This window comes from Elgaria multicarinata, chromosome 20, assembly GCF_023053635.1.
Source record: "Elgaria multicarinata webbii isolate HBS135686 ecotype San Diego chromosome 20, rElgMul1.1.pri, whole genome shotgun sequence".
NCBI classification, from domain to species: domain Eukaryota; kingdom Metazoa; phylum Chordata; class Lepidosauria; order Squamata; family Anguidae; genus Elgaria; species Elgaria multicarinata.
The window spans coordinates 5,408,387-5,430,058 of record NC_086190.1 but is presented as its reverse complement, the minus strand read 5'-3'; the positions used below and the strand labels follow the sequence as shown (position 1 = coordinate 5,430,058).

General features: G+C 47.4%; 1 protein-coding gene across 3 annotated transcripts in view; it reads left to right on the top strand.

Annotated features, from left to right (window-relative positions):
* KAZN (kazrin, periplakin interacting protein) overlaps positions 1-21,672 on the top strand; it is a 269,488-nt gene that overhangs the window by 165,049 nt on the left and 82,767 nt on the right. The window contains exon 1 of one of the 3 annotated variants that reach the window (XM_063145363.1): positions 3,998-4,113. The exons of the other annotated variants lie outside the window; for them this stretch is intronic. Coding sequence (XP_063001433.1) covers positions 4,083-4,113 — 31 coding nt within the window. The 5' untranslated portion in view covers positions 3,998-4,082. Of the gene's footprint in view, positions 1-3,997; positions 4,114-21,672 lie in introns of those variants that run through there. 3 annotated transcript variants of the gene reach the window in all.

Genomic DNA, 21,672 nt, shown 5'->3' with positions numbered 1-21,672 from the left:
GCTGGATGCAGGTAAGACCCCCCTCCCCCTTGCCCCCTTACCTGGCTCTGCCGGCATTGCCGCACGGGTGGTGGTGGCAGGGCCAGGTAACCACCCCTTGTGCACACCACTTACCTGGTCCGTCGCAGCCCGTTGCCAGCTTCACTAGAGCCCGCAGCTCAACCCGGAACTGTAGGCCGCGGGCTCTAGTGAAGCCAGCAACGGGCCGCAACGGACCAGGTAAGACCCCCCCCCCTTGCCCCCTTACCTGGCTCTGCCGCCGTCGCCGCACAGGCGGCAGCAGCGCCAAGTAAGGCCCCCTTACCTTTTTTGTGGAGCTCCGGATCGAGGCAAAGGATCCGCCTTCATCTTGATCCAATCCGCGACGCTCCGCTGCCCCCCCGACCCTCTTCGCCTCCGCCTTGAGAGGAGGTGAAGCACCCCGATCCGCTTCTGCTTCTCCGATCCTAAGAGAAGCGAAGCACAGCCCTAGGAAAAAGGGCCATAGCTCGAAGTGAGAATACATGTGTCAATGCCAAAGGTTCCATGTTAAGTCCCCAACATCTACCAGTACGGCTAGGAAGGACTCCTGTCTGAAACCTCAGAGCATGGCCACATGCTCACTGGTAACATACACGATGAGTAAACGTGCAAACTCACGGAAGGATTTGAAAGCTGCATCATGCTGTGTTCGCACCTAACAATAAGGCAAGAATCTTGGCTTAATAAACCACAATGACCCTGTTCAGATGACGTGCTAAGCCATGATATTTAAGTATTTCAAGCTAAACATTATGTGAACCATTCCTAACCATGGTGGCTTCATAGCCACAGTTTAAACACGCTCGCCAGTTGCTGCAAAAGTGTTTGCGGCCTAACCATGGCTTGGTGTGTTGTCTGAACAGACCCAGGCCGTAGCTAGACCTAAGGTTTAACCCAGGATCATCCCGGGTTCGCCCCTGCCTGAGCGCTGGGTGCCCTGTGTGGCACTTAGATGAACAGGTTTGACCCCAGGACAATCCTGGGATAAACCTTAGGTCTAGCTACGGCCCCAATGTGAAGGAGCACCACGTTGAGGCCTCCATTCACACAAGCGTTGATGCAGCCCGTTCGTACAAGGCACGTCGTAAGAAACAATTGGGTTCAGTTCTTGGCTTACAATCCACCTCGCAGGGTGGTTGTTGGGATAAAGTGGAGAGGAGGAGGGTCCCGCCTTGGGTTCCTCGCGAGAAGAAACGAGGCAGGATATAAATGTAATAAGTGACTATTGGAACGGAACCTGCTGTTTCCAAACAATGTCGCTCTGTGCCTTCGTAGAAGTATTCAGAAAAAGAGCTTTTTGTTTTTAAATCCCCGCCGCCCTCCCTGCTTCTTGCCATGCGCTGTCCGTTGTTGCTCACTTGCCAGCAGGCTAGTGTGTGGCATGGCAGTGCCAGTTGGAGGTCGCCTCAATGGGGTGCAAACCAGGGTGGTCTTTGACACCTTGGCTCGTGTGGCTGTCTGAGACTGCTGTAGCAGTGGAGGCTGGTGGCTTCGATGTCAGTGGGGCATCGAATCCGCTCCGGGTTTCAGTCAGAACTCCAACGAAGCTGTTGATGTTGGCGGAGTGTTGAATCCATTCCAGGTTTCAGTCCGAACCAGTCAGAATTTCCGCACCTTGGGGAGCTCCTTTAGAGTTCTGTCTGGCTTGGACTGAAACCCGGAGCGGATTTGCCACCCCACTGCCGTCGGAGCCACCAGCCTTTACTGGCTGTAGGAGGAAAGGAACATAAATTCTATCTCAAAGCAGGAAAGGAACCCTGCCTGGACCCCTGGAGAACCCTCAGCCAATCAGCATAGACAATACTGCCCGAGGTGAACCAATGGTCTGATTCAGTGTAAGGCAGCTTCCTGCATTCCCATGATAGAAAATTCACACTGCTTTCAATGTTGTTTCAACTGCGTTTTATTGCTTTTATGATTTATGTATTATTAGCTTTCAACTGTTGTGTGCACCACCTTGGAGACATTTCTGGAAAGGAGGCATCTAAATTTGGAATAAACCAAATGATTTCCACTTGGAGGGGAAAGGTGTCGCTCAGGGGCGGAGCCCCTGCTTTGCACATAGAAGGTCCCGGGTTCCAATCCCGGCATCTCCAGGTAGAGCTGGCAGGGAAAGCCCACCTGAAGCCCTGAAGAGCCTTCGCTGCCAGTTGGTGTAGGCTGGCCTTGCACAACCTGGTACCCTCCAGATGTTCGGGACTACAACTCCCAGCATTCCTGACCAGTGCCCATTCCAGCCGGGGCTGATGGGAGTTGAAGTCCAAGACCTCTGGAGGACACCAGGTTGAGGAAGGCTGGTGCACGCAATGTTGAGCTAAATGGGCCAATGGTCCGTCTCAGTAAAAGGAATCCATTCCTCTGTTCTGATCTGTAGACAACTTCTGACAATCCCTGGAAGAAGGCCTTTGAAAGGACACAGGCTGAAACACGTCGGGCTCTGTATCAATAAATCCTTTGCATCCTGAGAACCTGTTCCTCCCTTCTGCTAACCATTCCTCGGTTCTGACCAGCAGAAAAACCCCAGCAGGCAAAGGGATGCGCAAGGGGTGTGCCGGGGTTTATTATTTATTTAAAACATTTATATCCCGCCCTATATCATTAAGATCTCAGAGTGGCGTACAGATGAAAGCATACAGTATAAAACAATACATATGCACAGTTAAAAACAAATTAAACCATGAACCACGTTAAAACAATAATTTAAAAGCAGTTAAAACAGTGTGCCAGTGAGTTGAACCATCAAAGGTGTTAAAAAGCCGTGTTTTTACCTGGCGTCGACATGAAACCAGTGTTGGTGCCAATCAGGCCTCCAAGGGGAGGGCATTCCACCGTCGGGGTGCCACAGCAGAGAAGGCCCTCTCCCTTGTCCCATCATAGCGTCTATGTTGCATTGGTGGGATGCGGAGAAGGGCTCCTCCAACAGATCTGAGGTCTCGGGCAGGCATATGTAAGGAGAGGCGCTCCCTCAAGTATCGAGGTCCCAAGCCCAGGCACACCCTAATGTCTCAAGCAATAAGCATCAATTTCGTGGGGGGGGGCTTTCCATAGGAATTCAGAGGAGGATCCAGACGCAGTGAGGACGGTCCCAACAGCGCCCCATTGCTTCTGGCAGTAGGAGCAAAAAGAAATCGCTCTGCTGGGACGCTCTCTGCCAGGAACCACACTTCAAAGAAGCCAGGAGAAGGGACCCCAAAGGCTAATATCGCCTCGTAAGCCCCTTCTTCGGCCAGTGTCACCACAAAGTAGGTCATCAGCGTCTCAAGTGTTTAATAAATAAATGACTAAACATATTTTATTTTATTTATTTATTGCATTTATATACCGCCCCACAGCCAAAGCTCTCTGGGCGGTACACATAAAATAACGCCCTTTATGATTGAGTATTCAATGAACGCCTTTTTTTAAAAAAAAAATATCCCTGAGTGCGCACCCTCCTGAAATGTGCTGCGCACCCCTATGCCGGCAGGACTTTGAGATGGCAGGAAAGGGGCTCTCCCCAGACCCGAGATGCCCAGGTGCGAAGCTCAGTCTGTCTATGCGCAAAGTGTGCGCTTCAGCCTGTCTCCACCCTGTGGCATCGCGCTATGGAAGGAATGTGGGCTTCTCCCCAAAGGACAGCTTCCGCCCACACTCTTCCTGCTCCCTATTTTTTGCTATAATGACCTGCGTGGGGTTTTGGCATCTCTTTCCTGCCCTTGCCTTGTCGACGGCCAAACAGCTGCGTCCTCCGGTGGAGTCCACTCCAGCAATCCCTCGGTGCACCTTGCAGCGCTCCGATCGGAGGCAGGTAAGCCAGCTCCCTCGGCCACGCCTCCGTCCCGGCCGTGAGATCATGCCAACAAGCTCAGCAGCCTGTAACCGGGTCAGGTTCCAAGTCGTTCAGGTAGTGCAAACTGTACTTCCTGCTGGGACAGGGAGGAGTCAAAAGGAAAAGGAGAGAGAAAGACACACAGAGGGGGAAAAGAAAGGAAGGAAGGAAGGAAGGAAGAATAAGTAGCAGAGAACAGCTTCTCCCGGCCTCCAAACCAACCTTCTTCCCTCGCCCCGCAGATCTCCCCAGCATGAAATCGGAGAGCGAAGAGAACAAACCTGGTATGTAGAAAGAGTTTGCAGCTGCGTTTACCTGTCTGGAAACAGCCCAGCCGTCTCAGGCCTTTTCCTTTTGTTGGGGATATTATTGCGTGCTGAGACTGGAATCGATTATTGGATGGAGTTCCTTGCAGTCCGGGGGCGGGGGGTTGTCGTCTGCATGTGTGACAAAAACCTCAATGAGGGACAGGAGGCTGCGTGGGCAACGGAGGTCGCCAGCCTCCGGAACCTTTGCCAATCACTTTGAAACCCGGCGAGGTGCCTAAAGAGGCCGGGCCTTTGGTAGAACCAGGAAAAACTGAAGAGCTATAGGGCATGATCAGTTTCCCCACACACACAGGATTGAAGGTGGGGGAGTGAAGGAGGAACCGTTCCTGGCCCAAGTCTCCAAAATGATAGCCTTCAGGGAGGTGCGGTTGCTGAGCCCCAAACAGCGATGGGTTTGGAAGATTGCACACTGGAGATGGCCGGGAGTTGACAGCCTGGGCGAGGCAGATGAGTGCTGCACACATGAGATAATTGTTAACGAATCTCCCCCTCGTCAACCGCTTTGATTACGCGGAGCCCCATGATAGCCTGAGTTTTAATTGGTGTCGGGCCTCCAGGTTGTCTCAGCATCTTTGCTGTTTGCGGGGGGGGGGGGGAGGCGCTTTGGCTCAGTGGATTGGGAGCAGCTGGCAATGAAGCTAGGAAAAGTATCAGCTGGGGTGGTGCGTTCTTGTTCTGTGCAGGTCCGTGTGGCCCACGCCAACGGGGAAGTAACAGGAAAGCAGCAATAACATAGTCCAGCAGGTACATGTTGAGAGCAGATGACATCAGAGGGTGGTTTAGGTCAAGCCAAAGCAGCTGCCACTTCCGCGTGCAACGTTTTCTCACTGCCTGTCATTCCGATGCGCTCAACGCCGTAGCTCAGTGGGAAAACCCATGCTTTGCGCACAGAAGTTGGCAGGTTCAATCCCCCAGATTCTCCAGTAATAGGGGTGACCCTATGAAAAGGAGGACAGGGCTCCTGTATCTTTAACAGTTGCATAGAAAAGGGAATTTCAGCAGGGGTCATTTGTAGGCATGCAGCACCTGGTGAAACTCCCTCTTCATCACCACAGTTAAAGCTGCAGGAGCTATACTTGAGTGACTAGATTTAAAAGAGGGCAGCTTTAACTGTGGTGATGAAGAGGGAATTTCACCAGGTTCCCCATATATACAAATGATGCCTGCTGAAATTCCCTTTTCAGTACAATTGTTAAAGATACAGGAGCCCCGTCCTCCTTTTCATACGGTCCGCCTATCCAATAAGGGCTAGCAAACAGCCCTACCTGCAAATTTGGAAAGCCTCTGCCAGTCAGTGTCGACAATACTGGTTGGACCAATGACCAATTCAATGGACTGCTGCTGCTGTAAAACTATCAGGCATTCCTCAGTCTGCCATGGTTTATTTCCCCCTTGGTCCTCCTGCCTGCTGCCGGCATGTATACCAATGGCTTTCGAGGCACAACTATTTCGTTTTAAGAGTGAATTTGAGCTGTATGGAATTTGTGTTTCATGGATTGTCAGGTGTCTGTTTGTTGTGTCCTCCATCTCCTTGGGGGTAAGGAAGCTCGTAGCCTTGGCTTTATATTGGACTCCTCGCTCTCCTTTATTCCTCATATTGAGGCAGTAGCTAAATCCTGTCGATTTTTCCTGTATAATATTGCCAGGATTCGATCATTTTTGTCTGTCTCTTCCGCCAAGACGCTTGTTCATGCACTGGTTAATTCTCAGTTGGACTACTGCAACCTTCTTCTCTCTGGCCTTCCTTCTTCTCACATCAGTCCGTTGGTTTCTGTTCACCACTCTGTTGCTAAGATCATCTTCTTGGCCCGCCACTCTGACCATGTTACTCCACTCCTGAAATCTCTTCATTGGCTTCCAATTCACTCCAGAATCCAATATAAACTTCTCCTGTTAACCTTCAAAGCTTTTCACGGTCTAGCTCCTTCCTCTCTCTCCTCTCTCATCTCACACTATTGCCCCGCTCGTGCTCTTCGCTCCTCTGATGCCATGTTTCTCGCCTGCCCAAGGGCCTCTACTTCCCTTGCTCGGCTCCGTCCATTTTCTTCTGCTGCCCCTTACACCTGGAACGCTCTTCCGGAACATTTGAGAACTACAAGTTCAACCGCAGCTTTTAAAGCTCAACTAAAAACTTTTCTTTTTCCTAAAGCTTTTAAAACTTGATGTTGTGCGGACTTTATACTGTTAGTTTTACCCTACCCTGTGCCTGTTTGCATTCTCTTCCCCTCCTTATTGTTTTACTATGATTTTATTAGAATGTAAGCCTATGCGGCAGAGTCTTGCTATTTACTGTTTTACTCTGTACAGCACCATGTACATTGATGGTGCTATATAAATAAATAATAATAATAATAATAAGGGTGGGGGGCGGGTTTGTCTGAGAACGTAGCTGTACTTGCAATAATTCACAGTACCGCAAATCTACTCCTGTGCAAATTCGTGTTAACGAATGCACATTCTTTCATGCGCCCTGGTATAAATCTTCCAAAAACATGGTTGATTTTATTCTGCTGTTCACTGCTCTGAAATGATTGGATGTGGTGTGGCATACAAATATTGAAAATAAAATAAAATGCTAAATAAAAGTGATAAAAGGTTTTTGTTTTGTTTTTTAAAAAGTGCAAATCCCCACAAAATTTGCATTTTCATGCTTTAGCCTATGAGAGGGATGCATTTTTTGGATATCTGGATTTTTTCCCCTGCTTCTTTAGTTTCTACTAAATTTGCATACAATTCCAGAAGGTTTTTTAAAAATGAGGAAATCAGCACAAATGCCAGTCAACGGCTGCCCTTTTTGAGCAAATTTCCGCAAATGAGGAAATTGCACAAATTTCACAGTCGATCGCTGCCCAGTTTGTGTGATTCTTCCATTTGTGCAAAGCAAGCAGGGTCAGAAACATGAACAGGAATCAGCCAGGCAGATGTTGCCAGCCTGACATACAGCTAGCAATAGCATGACTTAGCCAGCACAGCGATCAGGGTTTTCAGCTGCTCTTGCCAAGCAACTCTATAGCCTTTTCGCACAAGCCACGCACAAGCCATTGCGCTGGGTTCACACATCACACCGCAAACCAGATCCAACAACCCAGCAAGAAGTGATGGGTTCTCAGAGTGGCTTGTGCATGGGTAACAAACCATGCTGAAGCTACCATGACGGGTTCTGACATTCACAGCAAGCCACTCTGTAACAAGCAAGGGTGATGACCACCATGGGTTGCCATGTTGTGTGAACCAGGTCAGGAGAAGGCATCTTTCTATATAATTTAGGCCCGCCCCATATCTGGTCCACGTCGGCCAGATATGAGCTTTTGGTGGTCAACAGGTGTTCGCTCTGCAAACGTCCGACCAAGCTGGGAAGACAAAACTTGCAAGCCTGCAAAAGAGGGAGAGGTGTGTGTGCCTTTGCTATGCACGCACACGAGAGCGCAAATGTATGCGTACATAGGTCCATGCTTGTGTGAACGGGCTACTTCCTGGGCCCAGCCTCCACCTTCCAGCTTTGTACAGTCTGTGCTACATGGACAAAATGCTCATTCTTCCATAATGCTAGACGAAAGAAAGTTTAAAGTTGTATGGGACCTTTGTAAGTTTCTTTCAACCAAATTGTTTTGAAATCAGTGATATGATACTTCTATTTGGGATGCGGGGGAGAAACCTTATCTGCTGCACTGTGGGTGACAGTAGCTCAGAAGTTGGCAAGCTTTTGAGTTACACAGAATATATATGCCAGTTGTGTTTACATTAATTAGTTCATCCATCTCAAAAGCCATGTTAACAGTCCCATTTCACAGGCAGGGGAAACAGAGGCTGTCAGTAAATGCTTTCCTAATGGCTACCCAGTAAGTTCCTGACTAAACAGGGATCTAAACGCAGCCCTGTGCAAGTCCTGCTGAAACATATTAGGTGGGGCAAGCAGCTAAAACATACCTGTAGAACATGAGCAAAGTGCTGATATTTTAGGGTGACCATATGAAAAGGAGGACAGGGCTCCTGTATCTTTAACACTTGTATTGAAAAGGGAATTTCAGCAGGTGTCATTTGTATATATGGGGAACCTGGGGGAATTCCCTCTTCATCACAACATTTAAAGCTGCAGGTGCCCTGCCCTCTTTTAAATCTGCTCACTCTAGTATAGCTCCTGCAGCTTTAACTGCGGTGATGAAGAGGAAATTTCACCAGGTTCTCCATATATACAAATGACACCTGCTGAAATTCCCTTTTCTATGCAACTGTTAAAGATACAGGAGCCCGGTCCTCCTTTTCATAGGGTCACCCAAGATACTTCAAGTCACTTCAAATATATAGGGGACCGAAGCAACTCCTCTACAAGGAAAGGTTGCAAAGTTTGGAACTCTGTAGCTGAGAAAAAAGGCAACATGGGTAAGTGGTGTGTAAAATGATGCAATGAGAAAGTGGTTAGAAATATATATATATACTTCTCATAAGAATTAAGAGCCCTGCTGGATCAGACCAAGAGTCTATCTTGTCCACCATTCTGTTTACATCATGGCCAACCAGCTGCCAACAGGAAACCCCCAAGCAGGACATGAATGCAGCAGCACCCTCCCACCCATGTTCCCCAGCAACTGGTGTATACAGGCTTACTGCCTCTGATACTGGAGGTTGCACATAACCACCAGGGCAAGTTGCCATTGATAGCCTCCTCCTCCAGGAATTTGTCCAACCCCCTTTTAAAGCCATCCAAATTGGTGGCCATCCCTACATCTTTTGGTAGTAGGGTGACCCTAGGAAAAGGAGGACAGGGCTCCTGTATCGTTAACAGTTGTATTGAAAGAGGAATTTCTGCAGGTGTCATTTGTATATATGGGGAACCTGGTGAAATTTCCTCTTCATCACAACAGTTAAAGCTGCCCTCTTTTAAATCTGGTCACTCTAGCATAGCTCCTGCACCTTTAACTGTTGTGATGAAGAGGGGATTTCACCAGGTGCTGCATGCACAGAAATGACACCTGCTGAAATTCCCTTTTCTATGCTGCTGTTAAAGATACAGAGCCTTGCCCTCCTTTTCATATTGTCACCTTAAGCAGGTGTCATTTGTATATATGGGGAACCTGGTGAAATTTCCTCTTCATCACAACAGTTAAAGCTGCAGGAGCCCTGCCCTCTTTTAAATCTTGTCACTCTAGTATAGCTCCTGCAGCTTTAACTGTTGTGATGAAGAGGGGATTTCACAAGGTGCTGCATGCACAGAAATGACCCCTGCTGAAATTCCCTTTTCTATGCAACTGTTAAAGAAAGAGGAGCCCGGTCCTCCTTTTCATAGGGTCACCCTATGCGGTAGCGAGTTCCATACTTTGACTATGTGAAGGAGTCTATTGAAGAAACTATTAAAGCTAAGAATTGTTACCAGCGCCAGAGTGTCTCTCTATTTTTGCAGTTGATTCGTGGTGCTTTCCCCCTCTTTTCCACACCTAAAACTATGCACCCAAACACAAGCTGTTCTAAATCAATAGAGATTTTTCTCTATTCACTGAGCGCTCTGCAACTTATTATATTAATGGGGTGGGGGGAATAATTGAAACACATTTTTCTCCCGAACTCCTCACATACTCAAGTGAAGTTACAATTTAACCACCAAATGTTGGACTTTGTGCTCGGAACATAGGGACCAGGCAAACGTGCATTTGGCTGGAATAGGCTAGGAATGTTGACACGAAAACGTGGAATTTGCATGGCTAGACAGTGAAACTATTGGGGGGGAAATACGCCGATAAATTCCTGATAAATCCAGGCACTCCCGACAATTCCTGTTTAGCACAGTTGTTATTTTCTGTCCATAATATGTCAGAGGGTACCTAAATTCGGCACCGTTGCTTTGTCGTGGGTGTGGGAACATACGATGGATTATCTTTATAATTGCAAGTACCATTCCTCTGGGGGTGCCTAGTGTGTCTAAACTAGGGCTTTGCATTACTTCAGCCCCGAACCCCAAATTTTCAGAAATGCCCCTTTACAGCCACCGTAGTTTGAGACCTTCGATTTAGGAAACATCAGAGTTCCCATCTTCACTGACAATGGTGGGTCTCATCAAGGATGGGTAGCTACCAGGGGGCTTGGGTAAGTCCCATGGGCAGGCAGGGGCAGTGGCTCTGGGTTTGGGGGGATGAGCTGGGAGGGGGGAGTCCAATGGAATCCCGGTTGGCCTCACACCTGGGAACCCCCAACGCCCAACCCACTTTGGGTGTTTGGAGCTCGCTTCAGATCCAGATCCGAAGCAGGTCAGCCTCGGCCCGAATCATCCTGACTCGAATCGGGGCAAATTTAGAAACCTCGAATCAGCCTCCGAAGCGAATCGGGGGTACGTGTACGACTGTAGTCTAAACAGATTGTTTGATTCAAAGTGAGAAATCATTCTTAAGCTGTACTTATAACAATAACATTTATCAATAACATTTCCACCCTTCCTCCAAGTTACTCTCCCGGCAACACACATTTTACCCTCACAACAACCCTGTAATGTAGGTTAGGCTGTAAGATAACAACTGGCAGGTGAACATAATGGCTGAGTGGAGATTCAAAGTCACGTCTGAAAAACCCGATAAGCATGGTATCTCCCCGGCTCTCCAGCATAATAATCTTTAGCATCACAAGCACTCCTAGTCCTTTTCATGACCTCGTAATCCTCACGACAGCCCTGTAAAGTAGGTCAGTATTTTTTATCTCCATGTTGCAGACGAGAAATGGAGTCTGAAGGGCGTGTCCCAGGCGTCCAGAAGCTGAGACGAGATTTGAATCACATTTTTTTCCCGGCTTGCGCTTTTAGATCGAGGTAACAAGCTGACTGTTTTGCCTTGGAAAGCGTTTCTTCAGCACCAGAAGATCTAGACCGTGTTGCCAGTTAGTTTCTGAATGAAGTTCCGATGTTTTACTTATAAAGTCCCAAACCAGGAGTGGGAAAGTGCTGCCCCACCAAATGTCATGGACTCCACCTCCTATCAGCCTCAGCCACCATGACTCAGAGTCAGGAATGATGGGAGTCAGGATGGATGGATCTTGTCAGCTTTTAAACGTGAAGCTCATCCCGTGCCATTTCCACATTAGTTTGCGATTATTACTTTTAAAAAAAATAATCTGTAGGCATCTTCATACCTCCCTCGTTTTAATGTACGCATTTTGGTGCACGTTTTCAAATGTATGCATTTGGTCCCGTGCACCCACTGACTAAAGCATCTTTGTGCGCATTTTGGAAATATATGTGTGTTTTCCTTTGTGCATTTTCTCAACGTGGGTGGGTTGTCGGAAGGCATTTGTTTTGTTAAGCGAAACACAACACAGTCTCAGAAATGTGCAGGTTTCTGACCATATATTGCATTAGGTCCATGCTTGGGACAAGTCATTGCGAATTGGAAAATATGCTAAACTCAATGGAGCAAATTTATAATCCATATTCCTTTTCTATTACGTTTTTATGGCACCTATTGATATTTGTATTGTTGTGTTATACCGATTATGGGTTGTATTGACTTTATCTTCTTCATTATATTACTTACACGGAGAGTTGGAATCTTTTCTTATATAAGTCGCTTCAGGACTGCTTTGGCAGCAGGAAGCAACATATCAATTTAATTAATTAATTAATTAGTGAGATCCCTAGATGAATCCACACCGGGTTTCAGTCAGAATGCTAAAGCAGCTGTCCAAGATGCTTCTGCACCGTGGATAGTTCCTTTAGCGTTCTGATTGGTTCTGACTGAAACCTGGAGTGGATCCACTGCCCCACTCACCTCGGAGCCACCAGCCTCCAGTGGGACCAAGGTATCTAGAAGATCGTGTCCTCCCACACACACCAGCCCGCCAATTTAGATCACCTCCTGAGGGCCTTGTTCAGGTATCTCTAGTCCCGGGCTCCACATCCCAGAATTAGCAAGAAAGACCCCACACACATCAAGGTTGGCTTGCCCCATTTTGAAATAAGTGGAATAATGCACATCACCATCCACAGGGCCTAAAACACCCTAGCTAAACCACTGGCTGTCTCCTCCAGTGGAGATCAGGTGCTTACTGGAGAGAAGTCCTATTCAGTGGTGGCCCCTTGATCTTAGAATTCCTTCCCCAGGGAGATTCTCTGGGGACATAATAACAGCCCTGCTGGATCCATCTAGCTCAGCATCCTATGTCCAACAGTAGCTGGTCAGACACTCCCCCCCCCCAGGTAAACTTTCTGACTGTTAGAGCAGTACGACAAAGGAACCAGTTACGTAGGGAGGTTGTGGGCTCTCCCACACTAGAGGCAGCTGGACAACCATCTATCAGGGATGCTGTAGGGTGGATTCCTGCATGGGAGTTCCTGGAAGCTTTGCTAATGCTATATACAGCCTTAGCAACCTTCTCTCTCCTTCGGCTAGTGGAGGAAGGGGGGTTGCAATCCATCTATTTGTGAATCAGCCATTTCTACCCCATCTAGCACCCAACAAATCTTCCATCTTCCTTGGCTTCAACATCACATCCAGATCAACGAGGATGATCAGGAGTCTGGAAACAAAGCCCTACAAGGAGAGACTGAAAGAACTGGGCCTGTTTAGCCTGGAGAAGAGAAGATTGAGGGGAGACATGAGAGCACTCTTTAAATACTTAAAAGGTCGTCACACAGAGGAGGGCCAGGATCTCCTCTCGATCCTCCCAGAGTGCAGGAAATGGATCAAGTGACAGGAAGCCAGATTCCAGCTGAACATCAGGAAAAACTTCCTGACTGTTAGAGCAGTACGACAATGGAACCAGTTACCTAGAGAGGTGGTGGGCTCTCCCACACTAGAGCCATTCAAGAGGCAGCTGGACAACCATCTGTCAGGGATGCTTTAGGGTGGATTCCTGCATTGAGCAGGGGGTTGGACTCGATGGCCTTATGGGCCCCTTCCAACTCTACCATTCTATGATTCTATGAAACCATCAAGATGGCATAAAGGAAACAGTCTTCCCATGGTACTCGCCCACTAACATCTTGTATTGAGAGCTACACTCCCTAACCATGGAGGTTCTATTCCACCACCATGGCTAACGGCCATTGCTAAGCCTGAGCTGCCGTGAATTTGTGTAACCCCCTTGTCCTTCTCCGCTGTCTTTTAGAAACCTGTTTGCCCACATTTCTTGTAATTACAGATATTTCCCGGCCGAGATGGTTTCCATTGCCATGTGTGTGGCGGCCTCGGTGGATCGTTTTTATCTGTTTTCAAAGGGCGTCTGTCTTTCATTTTCATTATGGCTCTTTTATCATGAGTTCGCAAGGCATCTTGGCCATTTTAGTGATCTAAAATGAAACATCTGGAGTGCACCAGGTTGGGATATGTGTGTATATATAGTATATCTAGATAGATATATAAGTTCTACTCAACCTGGTTCTTTCTGGATTAGAGTCTCCATCATCCCTGCCCTTTGGCCCTGCTGGCTCAGGCTGATGGGAACTGTAGTGACATTCGGAGGGCACCGATGAAAACTGGGGAAGTTTTACACCTGTCGTTAAGGCCGCTCAGATTATATCTCCTCTAGTTTTTTTCCCTTCGCTTTGAATTAGGTACAAACTTGTCTCATTATTAGTCTCTGTCATTTTCCTCCCCTCCGGACAGATTAGTCAGAGGTGGTTGGATAGCTGAGGCAAAAGGAACAAATTATCTGATCCTTGCTGTGCTGTGAACCGGCCGAGCGAAACTCTTTCCTGGCTGAATAGCTTAAGCGGACCTGGTTGTGCCTCCGGTTATAGGAGGTCAGTTATCTCTCGCCGACCTCTTGTGATAAGTGGTCCATTTTTAGTGTACAGTTTGCTTGTTTGCTTGTTTGGGCTGAAAACCTACTGCTCAATTAAAAAGAGAGGGTGAACTTCGCTCGTCCTTTGCAACTCACTCTTTTACGAGCTGCCACTCTCCCGGAAATGTATTTCGACATTTCTAGATTATACTTTTATAACCAGTTTTGGTTTTCTTTCTGCTCTGGTTCTTAACTCTCTTCTTTTCTTTTCTTTTCTTTTTTAGATTTTAGCATTATGACCCTGTTCGGATGACACGTTAAGCCATGGGGGTTAAGCGTTTTGAGCTAAACACCGGGGCGTAGCGTGTCCTGTGAACCATGACTTAGCATCTGGTGTGAACCATTCCTGAACCATGGTGGCTACATAACCGCAATTTAAACGTGCTCACTTTTGATGCAGAAGGGTTAGCGGCCTAACCGTGGCTTAGCGTGTTGTCTGAACAGGCCCATCATTTTCATATTGTGTAGTTTAAAGCTTTATTTTGAGAACTGCACTGAGACCTTCTGGATGCAATCAGTCAGTTAATCAATGGATCCGTTTTTACCCTGTCTTCGCTCCAAGAAGGCCAAGGTCATAGAATCATAGAATCATGGAACAGTAGAGTTGGAAGGGGCCTACAAGGCCATCGAGTCCAACCCCCTGCTCAATGCAGGAATCCACCCTAAAGCATCCCTGACGGATTCTTGTCCAGCTGCCTCTTGAATGCCTCTAGTGTGGGAGAGCCCACAACCTCCCTAGGTAATTGGTTCCATTGTCGTACTGCTCTAACAGTCAGGAAGTTTTTTCTGATGTCCAGCCGGAATCTGGCTTCCTTTAACTTGAGCCCATGATTCCGTGTCCTGCACTCTGGGAGGATCGAGAAGAGATCCTGGCCCTCCTCTGTGTGACAACCTTTTAAGTATTTGAAGAGTGCTCTCAGGTCTCCCCTCGTCCTTCTCTTCTCCAGGCTAAACACGCCCAATCCTTTCAGTCTCTCCTCATAGGGCTTTGTTTCCAGGCCCCTGATCATCCTCGTTGCCCTCCTCTGAACACGCTCCAGTTTGGTGCGGCTGAGAGGGTGTGATCCAATGAGAACTTCGGGGCTTGCTGGGATTTGAACCTGGGTCTCCCGGTCCAATACTCTAAGTGAAAATTCCTCCAACCTGGAGCCCTCCAGGTGTCTTGGACTTCAATTCCCATCAGCCACAGCCATCAGGGCCAATGGTCAATAATGCTGCAAGCGATGTAGCACGAAAGCTTTGGAGGGTTTCGTGCTACACGAAGGAAGGCTGCTCTCTAACCAGTGGAGGCTGGTGGCTCTGATGTCAGTGGGGCGGTGAATCCACTCTGGGTTTTAGCCAGAACCAGTCAGAACTCTGAAGGAGGCTCCCCAAAGTGTTTCTCCCATTGGAGAGCTCCTTCAGGGTTCTTGCTGTCCCAGCATCAGTGTAAGCAACTGGCACACTGACGCAACTGTGACCCAGATATAGGAACACCGGAAAATGCCAAATACTACTCCTTCTGGCCTTGCATTGCTCACTCCGACTTGTAGCAATTCTTCCAGGTCTTCTGATGTCGGCCTTTCTCATCCCCCGCTACCTGAGATCTTTCTAATTAGAGATGGCCAGGCATTGAACCGGGGACAAACAGAAGTGGTCTATTCTATGATTCTATGTCACTCGCTCTCAGGAAAAGCTAGCCATGCGCTGATTTTTGTGAAATCCATTTTCTCTGTGTTTCACGGATTATCTGGCATCTTTCATTCCATTGTCTGCTCATGGATAGGAGTTGTTTTTCAGGATGTACGAGCATTTCGTTCGTGGTTACGAAAGCGCCTTTGCGCTATGCTCACCTGCGCAAAGGCGCATCTGCGCACATTTCCCCAAAGTTTTTTTTTTAAAAAAAAAATTGGTCCGCAAGTCCATGGAATCCACACAATTTGGAAAAAGCCAGCGCACTATGGAATCCACAGATTGGATTCATTTAAATCCAGAGTCATTTGAACCCATTGCAGATTTCTCCGGCGACCTTACGAAAAGCTCCCAAACCCTTCCACCAATGGACCCTTCATAATCCTTTTATGAAAGAGACCCTTCCTTCCTCGCCATTGCTAACCTTCTCAGCTCCTACGAGAGGTGGACAGGGTTCTCCTTTGCTTCCTTAATTATCTCCACTTGTTATTTTGCTCCCTCGGTACTTTGCAAAAATACCTGGAGCTGGTTTTTTCCCCAACAATTAACCTTGTCAGACCTTTTCAATCACGGCATCGCTTCGGAGCTCGAGCAACTAATCATAGACTCCTGGTTGTTTACTTTCATTGTTTTATTTTTCGGGCTCAGATGCATTCCTTCGAAATGCTGATGAGTCCAGAGTTGCCTTAAAGCTCTTACCTTGAACTCGGAGCATGGGCTCAGCTGCTGGATTTTTCTTCTTAAATAGCAGCCGGGGAGCAGGCCAGGGGGGTAGACTGTAAACTGCAGGAAGAAGGGGTTTTTAAACCCTTTATTTACTGATGGGAGCTATGTTGTCGTCTTAAATTTCGGAGAAGCAGGACTTTGCCCCAGGAAAGCATAGGAGTCAGGCCAGGGTCCACCAGAATTTTCTCGACCACAGCACCCATCATCCCTGACCATTGGCTATGCCAGTAGGGGGGGTATCATGGTAATTGTAGTCCAACAACATCTTTAGTAGGGTGACCATATGAAAAGGAGGACAGGGCTCCTGTATCTTTAACAGTTGCATAGAAAAGGGAATTTCAGCAGGGGCCATTTGTATATATGAGCTCTGGCTATTGGGCGGTATAGAAATGTAATAAATAAATAAATAAATAAATAAATAAATAAATATATGGGGAACCTGGGGGAATTCCCTCTCCCTCACAACAGTTAAAGGTGCAGGAGCTATTTAAAAGAGGGCAGGGCACCTGCAGCTTTAACTGTTCTGATGAAGAGGGAATTTCACCAGGTTCTCCATATATACAAATGACACCTGCAGAAATTCCCTCTTCATCACAACAGTTAAAGCTGCAGGAGCCCTATCCTCCTTTTCATATGGTCACCCTATATTTAGAGGCCCATCCCTGATTTTGGCTAAGGTGGCCACACACACACCCCAGAAACTTCCTATTCCCATCTTCCCTAATATGGCAGTCTCCAGCTGTGTTGGCCTACAACATCTGGAAGGAACCAGGTTGGGTAGGGTGACCATATGGAAAGGAGGACAGGGCTCCTGTATCTTTAACAGTTGCATAGAAAAGGGCATTTCAGCAGGCGTTATTTGTATGCGTGCAGCACCTGGTGAAATTCCCTCTTCATCGCAACAGTTAAAGCTGCAGGAGCCCTGCTTAGCATGACCAGATACAAAAGAGGGCAGCTTTAACTGTTGTGATGAAGAGGGAATTTCACCAGGTGCTGCATGCATACAAATGACGCCTGCTGAAATTCCCTTTTCTATGCAACTGTTAAAGATACAGGAGCCCGGTCCTCCTTTCCACATGGTCACCCTAAGGTTAGGGAAGGGTCAGTTAGAGTACCAGACTAGACCAGGACAGCAAGTTCAAATCTTCAGCTTGTCATGGATCACATGCTCTAATTGGATCACACCCTCCCAGCCTAACCGTCCTCACAGGGTTGTTGTGAACATAACGTGAGTTTTCCTATTATAAGACGATAAGAAGCAGCCGTATGGTGAGTCAACACTGTTGGCCCGTCTCGCTCAACACAACCGCACGCCAGGGAACTTGCCTTCAAGCCTTGCTTGCATAGCTTGGATTTACGGCGGTGTAAAGTAGTAATCCCATCTTCATCCAGCTGGCCGAACTCGAGGGTAGGATTGCAGCGTGTTTGTAATCCTTTGCACCTGGTCACCCGGCAGGTGTTTATGACAACGCCCGGTTAATCCTATACATGCACCCATGGCAATTAACCAGGCAGGTTGATTGCCATGGGGGCATGTATAAAACTATCCTTTCCCATGTACCTAACTCTGTGCTAGACTTGTTAAAAAAAAAAAAAAAACTACTCACCTCTGGCGAGCTGAGAATTCCCTCCAAACGACCATGGATGGAACCTGCTATAAATAGGTGGCCTCTTCTCTTTTCGTTACAGGCTGTCAGTAGGGAGAGATTCACACATATCCTCACATGCATTCAAAGAACACAGGAGGAGCCCTGCCCGAGGGTAACATATACGCAAAACATGGCCTACACCTCCACACAGGCCCTATGATGTAATCTGTAACACATGAAAGGATCGTGTTCTGCCCAGGATCCCTGCTTGCATGGACGTTCGTATGCACTTGAGGCCGATTCCCACTGCATCTGCATACACAGATGACAGGGTGTGTCAGAGGACGGCAACAAGGGAGAGAGCCTTTCCTGTGGTGGCCCCCCAATTATGGAACGATCTCGTCAATGAGGCCCACCTGGTGCCAACATTGTTATCTTCTCGGTGCCAGGTTAAGACTTTCTTTTTCTCCCAGGCATTTAACAGCATGTGTTGAGTTTTAATTGGCTCCAGAACGAGCTTTGGCCTGGCTGAGTGTTTAAAAATCGTTTTTAAATGTGAGCGGGGTTTTTTTACGATTTTGTTTTTAAATTTTGTATATTGATTTTGAATGTTCAGTCCTTTTAATCTTCGTAAACCGCCTAGAGAGCTTCGTCTATGGGGCAGTATACAAATGTAAATAATAATAATAATAATAATAATAATAATAATAATAATAATAATAATAATAATAATTGCGACAGGCGTTTTCAGTGGAGGCTGGTGGTGCCGATGTCAGTGGGGCGGAGAATCCGCTGCGGGTTTCTGTTAGCACCAGTCAGAACTCTAAAGGATCTATCCAAGGTGCAAGCACAGCAGCCTCTCAATTCCTCTTGTGCGTTTGGTGAACACAGGAGAGAGTGTTGCATGCCCTGTTAATATCGGACTGACATCTACTGTAACGAGCGGGGCTAATATTTGTGGTCTAGTAACTTGCACAGTCTTTTTTGCTACGCCATTCGACGCTTGAGTTCGCCCATCCCGTTTGCATCTGGTTCTGTTAGATTCACACCTAAAAATAAACGCTACAAGGCTCCTCCAACGGACGCTAATTCCTCGGTGGTTATTAAAAGTTGGAACCTTGGCTTGGGGATTTCATCACAGCTCTGTGCAATTGGTTCCCCATGAAATAAAGTGGAATCTATGGCATCGCCCAGCCTGCCCTCCAGTTGCGTTTATTTATGAGTTTGTTTTATTACATCTCCGTACCATTCAATAGCCGAAGTTCTTTTGGGTTGGACTACCGCCTGAAATCCCGGAGAGCATCTGCCCGTCGGTGGAGAATGTGCCGAGCTAAAGGGTTCAAGTTTTCTTCGTGAACCTCTCTTGCAAAGATCTGTTCTCTGAACTATGCATCCTTCTCCACTTCTGTGACAGTTGAGTGCATTTTAATGGAAGGACTGCAAGCGGAATGGGCAAAACGCCGTAATTGGTGCCTCTGAAGTTTTCAATTAGGTTCAAAAGTGTTGCTAGTCCCTCTTCCTTTCTCTCTCCCCTCCTTCAAATAGCTCAGCACCAGATTTCTGGCCTTTTATAAACATCACGCTCTGCGTACCGGCAAATTGCTTGCAGATGTAAAGAAATCTCTCTCTTCTTTTTCTCTTGAGAACGGGCAGCTTTGACGAGATTCCACATGACGACGAGATGGTGGCCTTTTCTAATAAAGCCACGATATAGAGCAGGGCACAACTCCCCCTTTCTGCGTTTGACCTCGATTTCTCAATGACCTTGGCTCGCCATCAGCTTTCTGCTTTATCCACGAAGGGCACAAGACGCGTGAACCAGTTCTTCGTTTCGGGTGGGGGTGGGGGTCCCTCAAAGGAGCACATTTGGTTCATCAATGCTGCCTTCCCCCACCCCTGCGCTCAGATTCTTTGTTGTACTACATTTGTGGCATTAAAATCTCTTGACAACCATGGACTGAGCTGGTGTGGTGGCACAGAATGTTCAGAAGCATTCCAGCTGCTCCAGGGAGAAAGCATCAGGACAGGATAACAATATAAGCTTTGCCAGAACAAAAAAGAATAAAAGAGGACACAGAGGTCTAATCTACACCAAGCAGGATATTGCACTATGAAAGCGGTATGAAGGCAGGAGCCACACCAAGCAAGATATAGCGGTATGAAAGTCATATATGGTGTCAGTGGGCCCATACTACTACTACTACTACTACTACTACTACTACTACTACCAACAACAACAACAACAACAACAACAAATATTTCTTACCTACCTCTCCCTCTGGATCGAGGCGGGGAGCAACATAGAATCATAGAATCATAGAATAGTAGAGTTGGAAGGGGCCTACAAGGCCATCGAGTCCAACCCCCTGCTCAATGCAGGAATCCACCCTAAAGCATCCCTGACAGATGGTTGTCCAGCTGCCTCTTGAAGGCCTCTAGTGTGGGAGAGCCCACGACCTCCCTAGGTCACTGGTTCCATTATCATACTGCTCTAACAGTCAGGAAGTTTTTCCTGATGTCCAGCCAGAATCTGACTTGCTGTAACTTGAGCCCATTATTCCGTGTCCTGCACTCTGGGAGGATCGAGAAGAGATCCTGGTCCTCCTCTGTGTGACAACCTTTCAAGTATTTGAAGAGTGCTCTCATGTCTTCCCCTCAATCTTCTCTTCTCCAGGCTAAACATGCCCAGTTCTTTCAGTCTCTCTTCATAGGGCTTTGTTTCCAGACCCCTGATCATCCTGGTTGCCATCCTCTGAACAGCTTGTCTGCATCCTTCTTGAATTGTGGAGCCCAGAACTGGACGCAATACTCTAGATGAGGCCTAACCAGGGCCAAATAGAGAGGAACCAGGACCTCACGTGATTTGGAACTATACTTCTATTAATGCAGCCCAAAATAGCATTTGCCTTTCTTGCAGCCATATCACACTGTTGGCTCATATTCAGCTTGTGATCTACAACAATTCCAAGATTCTTCTCGTTTGTAGTATTGCTGAGCCAAGTATCCCCCATCTTGTAACTGTGCCTTTGGTTTCTATTTCCTAGATGTAGAACTTGGCATTTATCCCTATTCAATTTCATCCTGTTGTTTTCAGCCCAGCACTCCAGCCTATCCAGGTCACTTTGAGGTTTGTTTCTGTCTTCCAGGGTATTAGCTATCCCACCCAATTTTGTGTCATCTGCAAATTTGATAAGCATTCCCTGCACCTCCTCGTCCAAATCATTAATAAAAATGTTGAAGAGCACTGGGCCCAGGACTGAGCCCTGCGCTCTTCAACAGGACTGTTGAAGAGCAGTCGTGTGGCTCCTGCCTTTTATATACCGCTTTCATAGTGCAATATCCTGCTTGGTGTAGATGAGGCCAGAGTTACACAAAACGCACTTACACTCATTCCTATGTCTGAATGTAAATTTCGAAATACTGTCTGTTAATTGTTGTTTGATTTATTTATTTATTTATTTATTCATTCATTATAGTTATAGCCCACCTTTTTTTCCTCCTTGAGGAACCCAAGGCGGCGCACGTAATCCTCTTCCTCCCCGTTTTATCCTCCCCACAACAACCCTGCGTGGTAGGTTGGGCTGAGACTCTGCCACCGGCCCAAAGTCACCCAGTACATTTCCGTGGCCATGTAGGGACTCAAACTCGGCTCTCCCGACGCCCAGCCCAACACTCTAAGCGCTGCACCGCTCCGTGCAGATCGATTTCGTTCTATCGATTTCATTTCATTCATGTCCTCTTTCGCCCTCGTTTTTGGCAACGCAAGTCC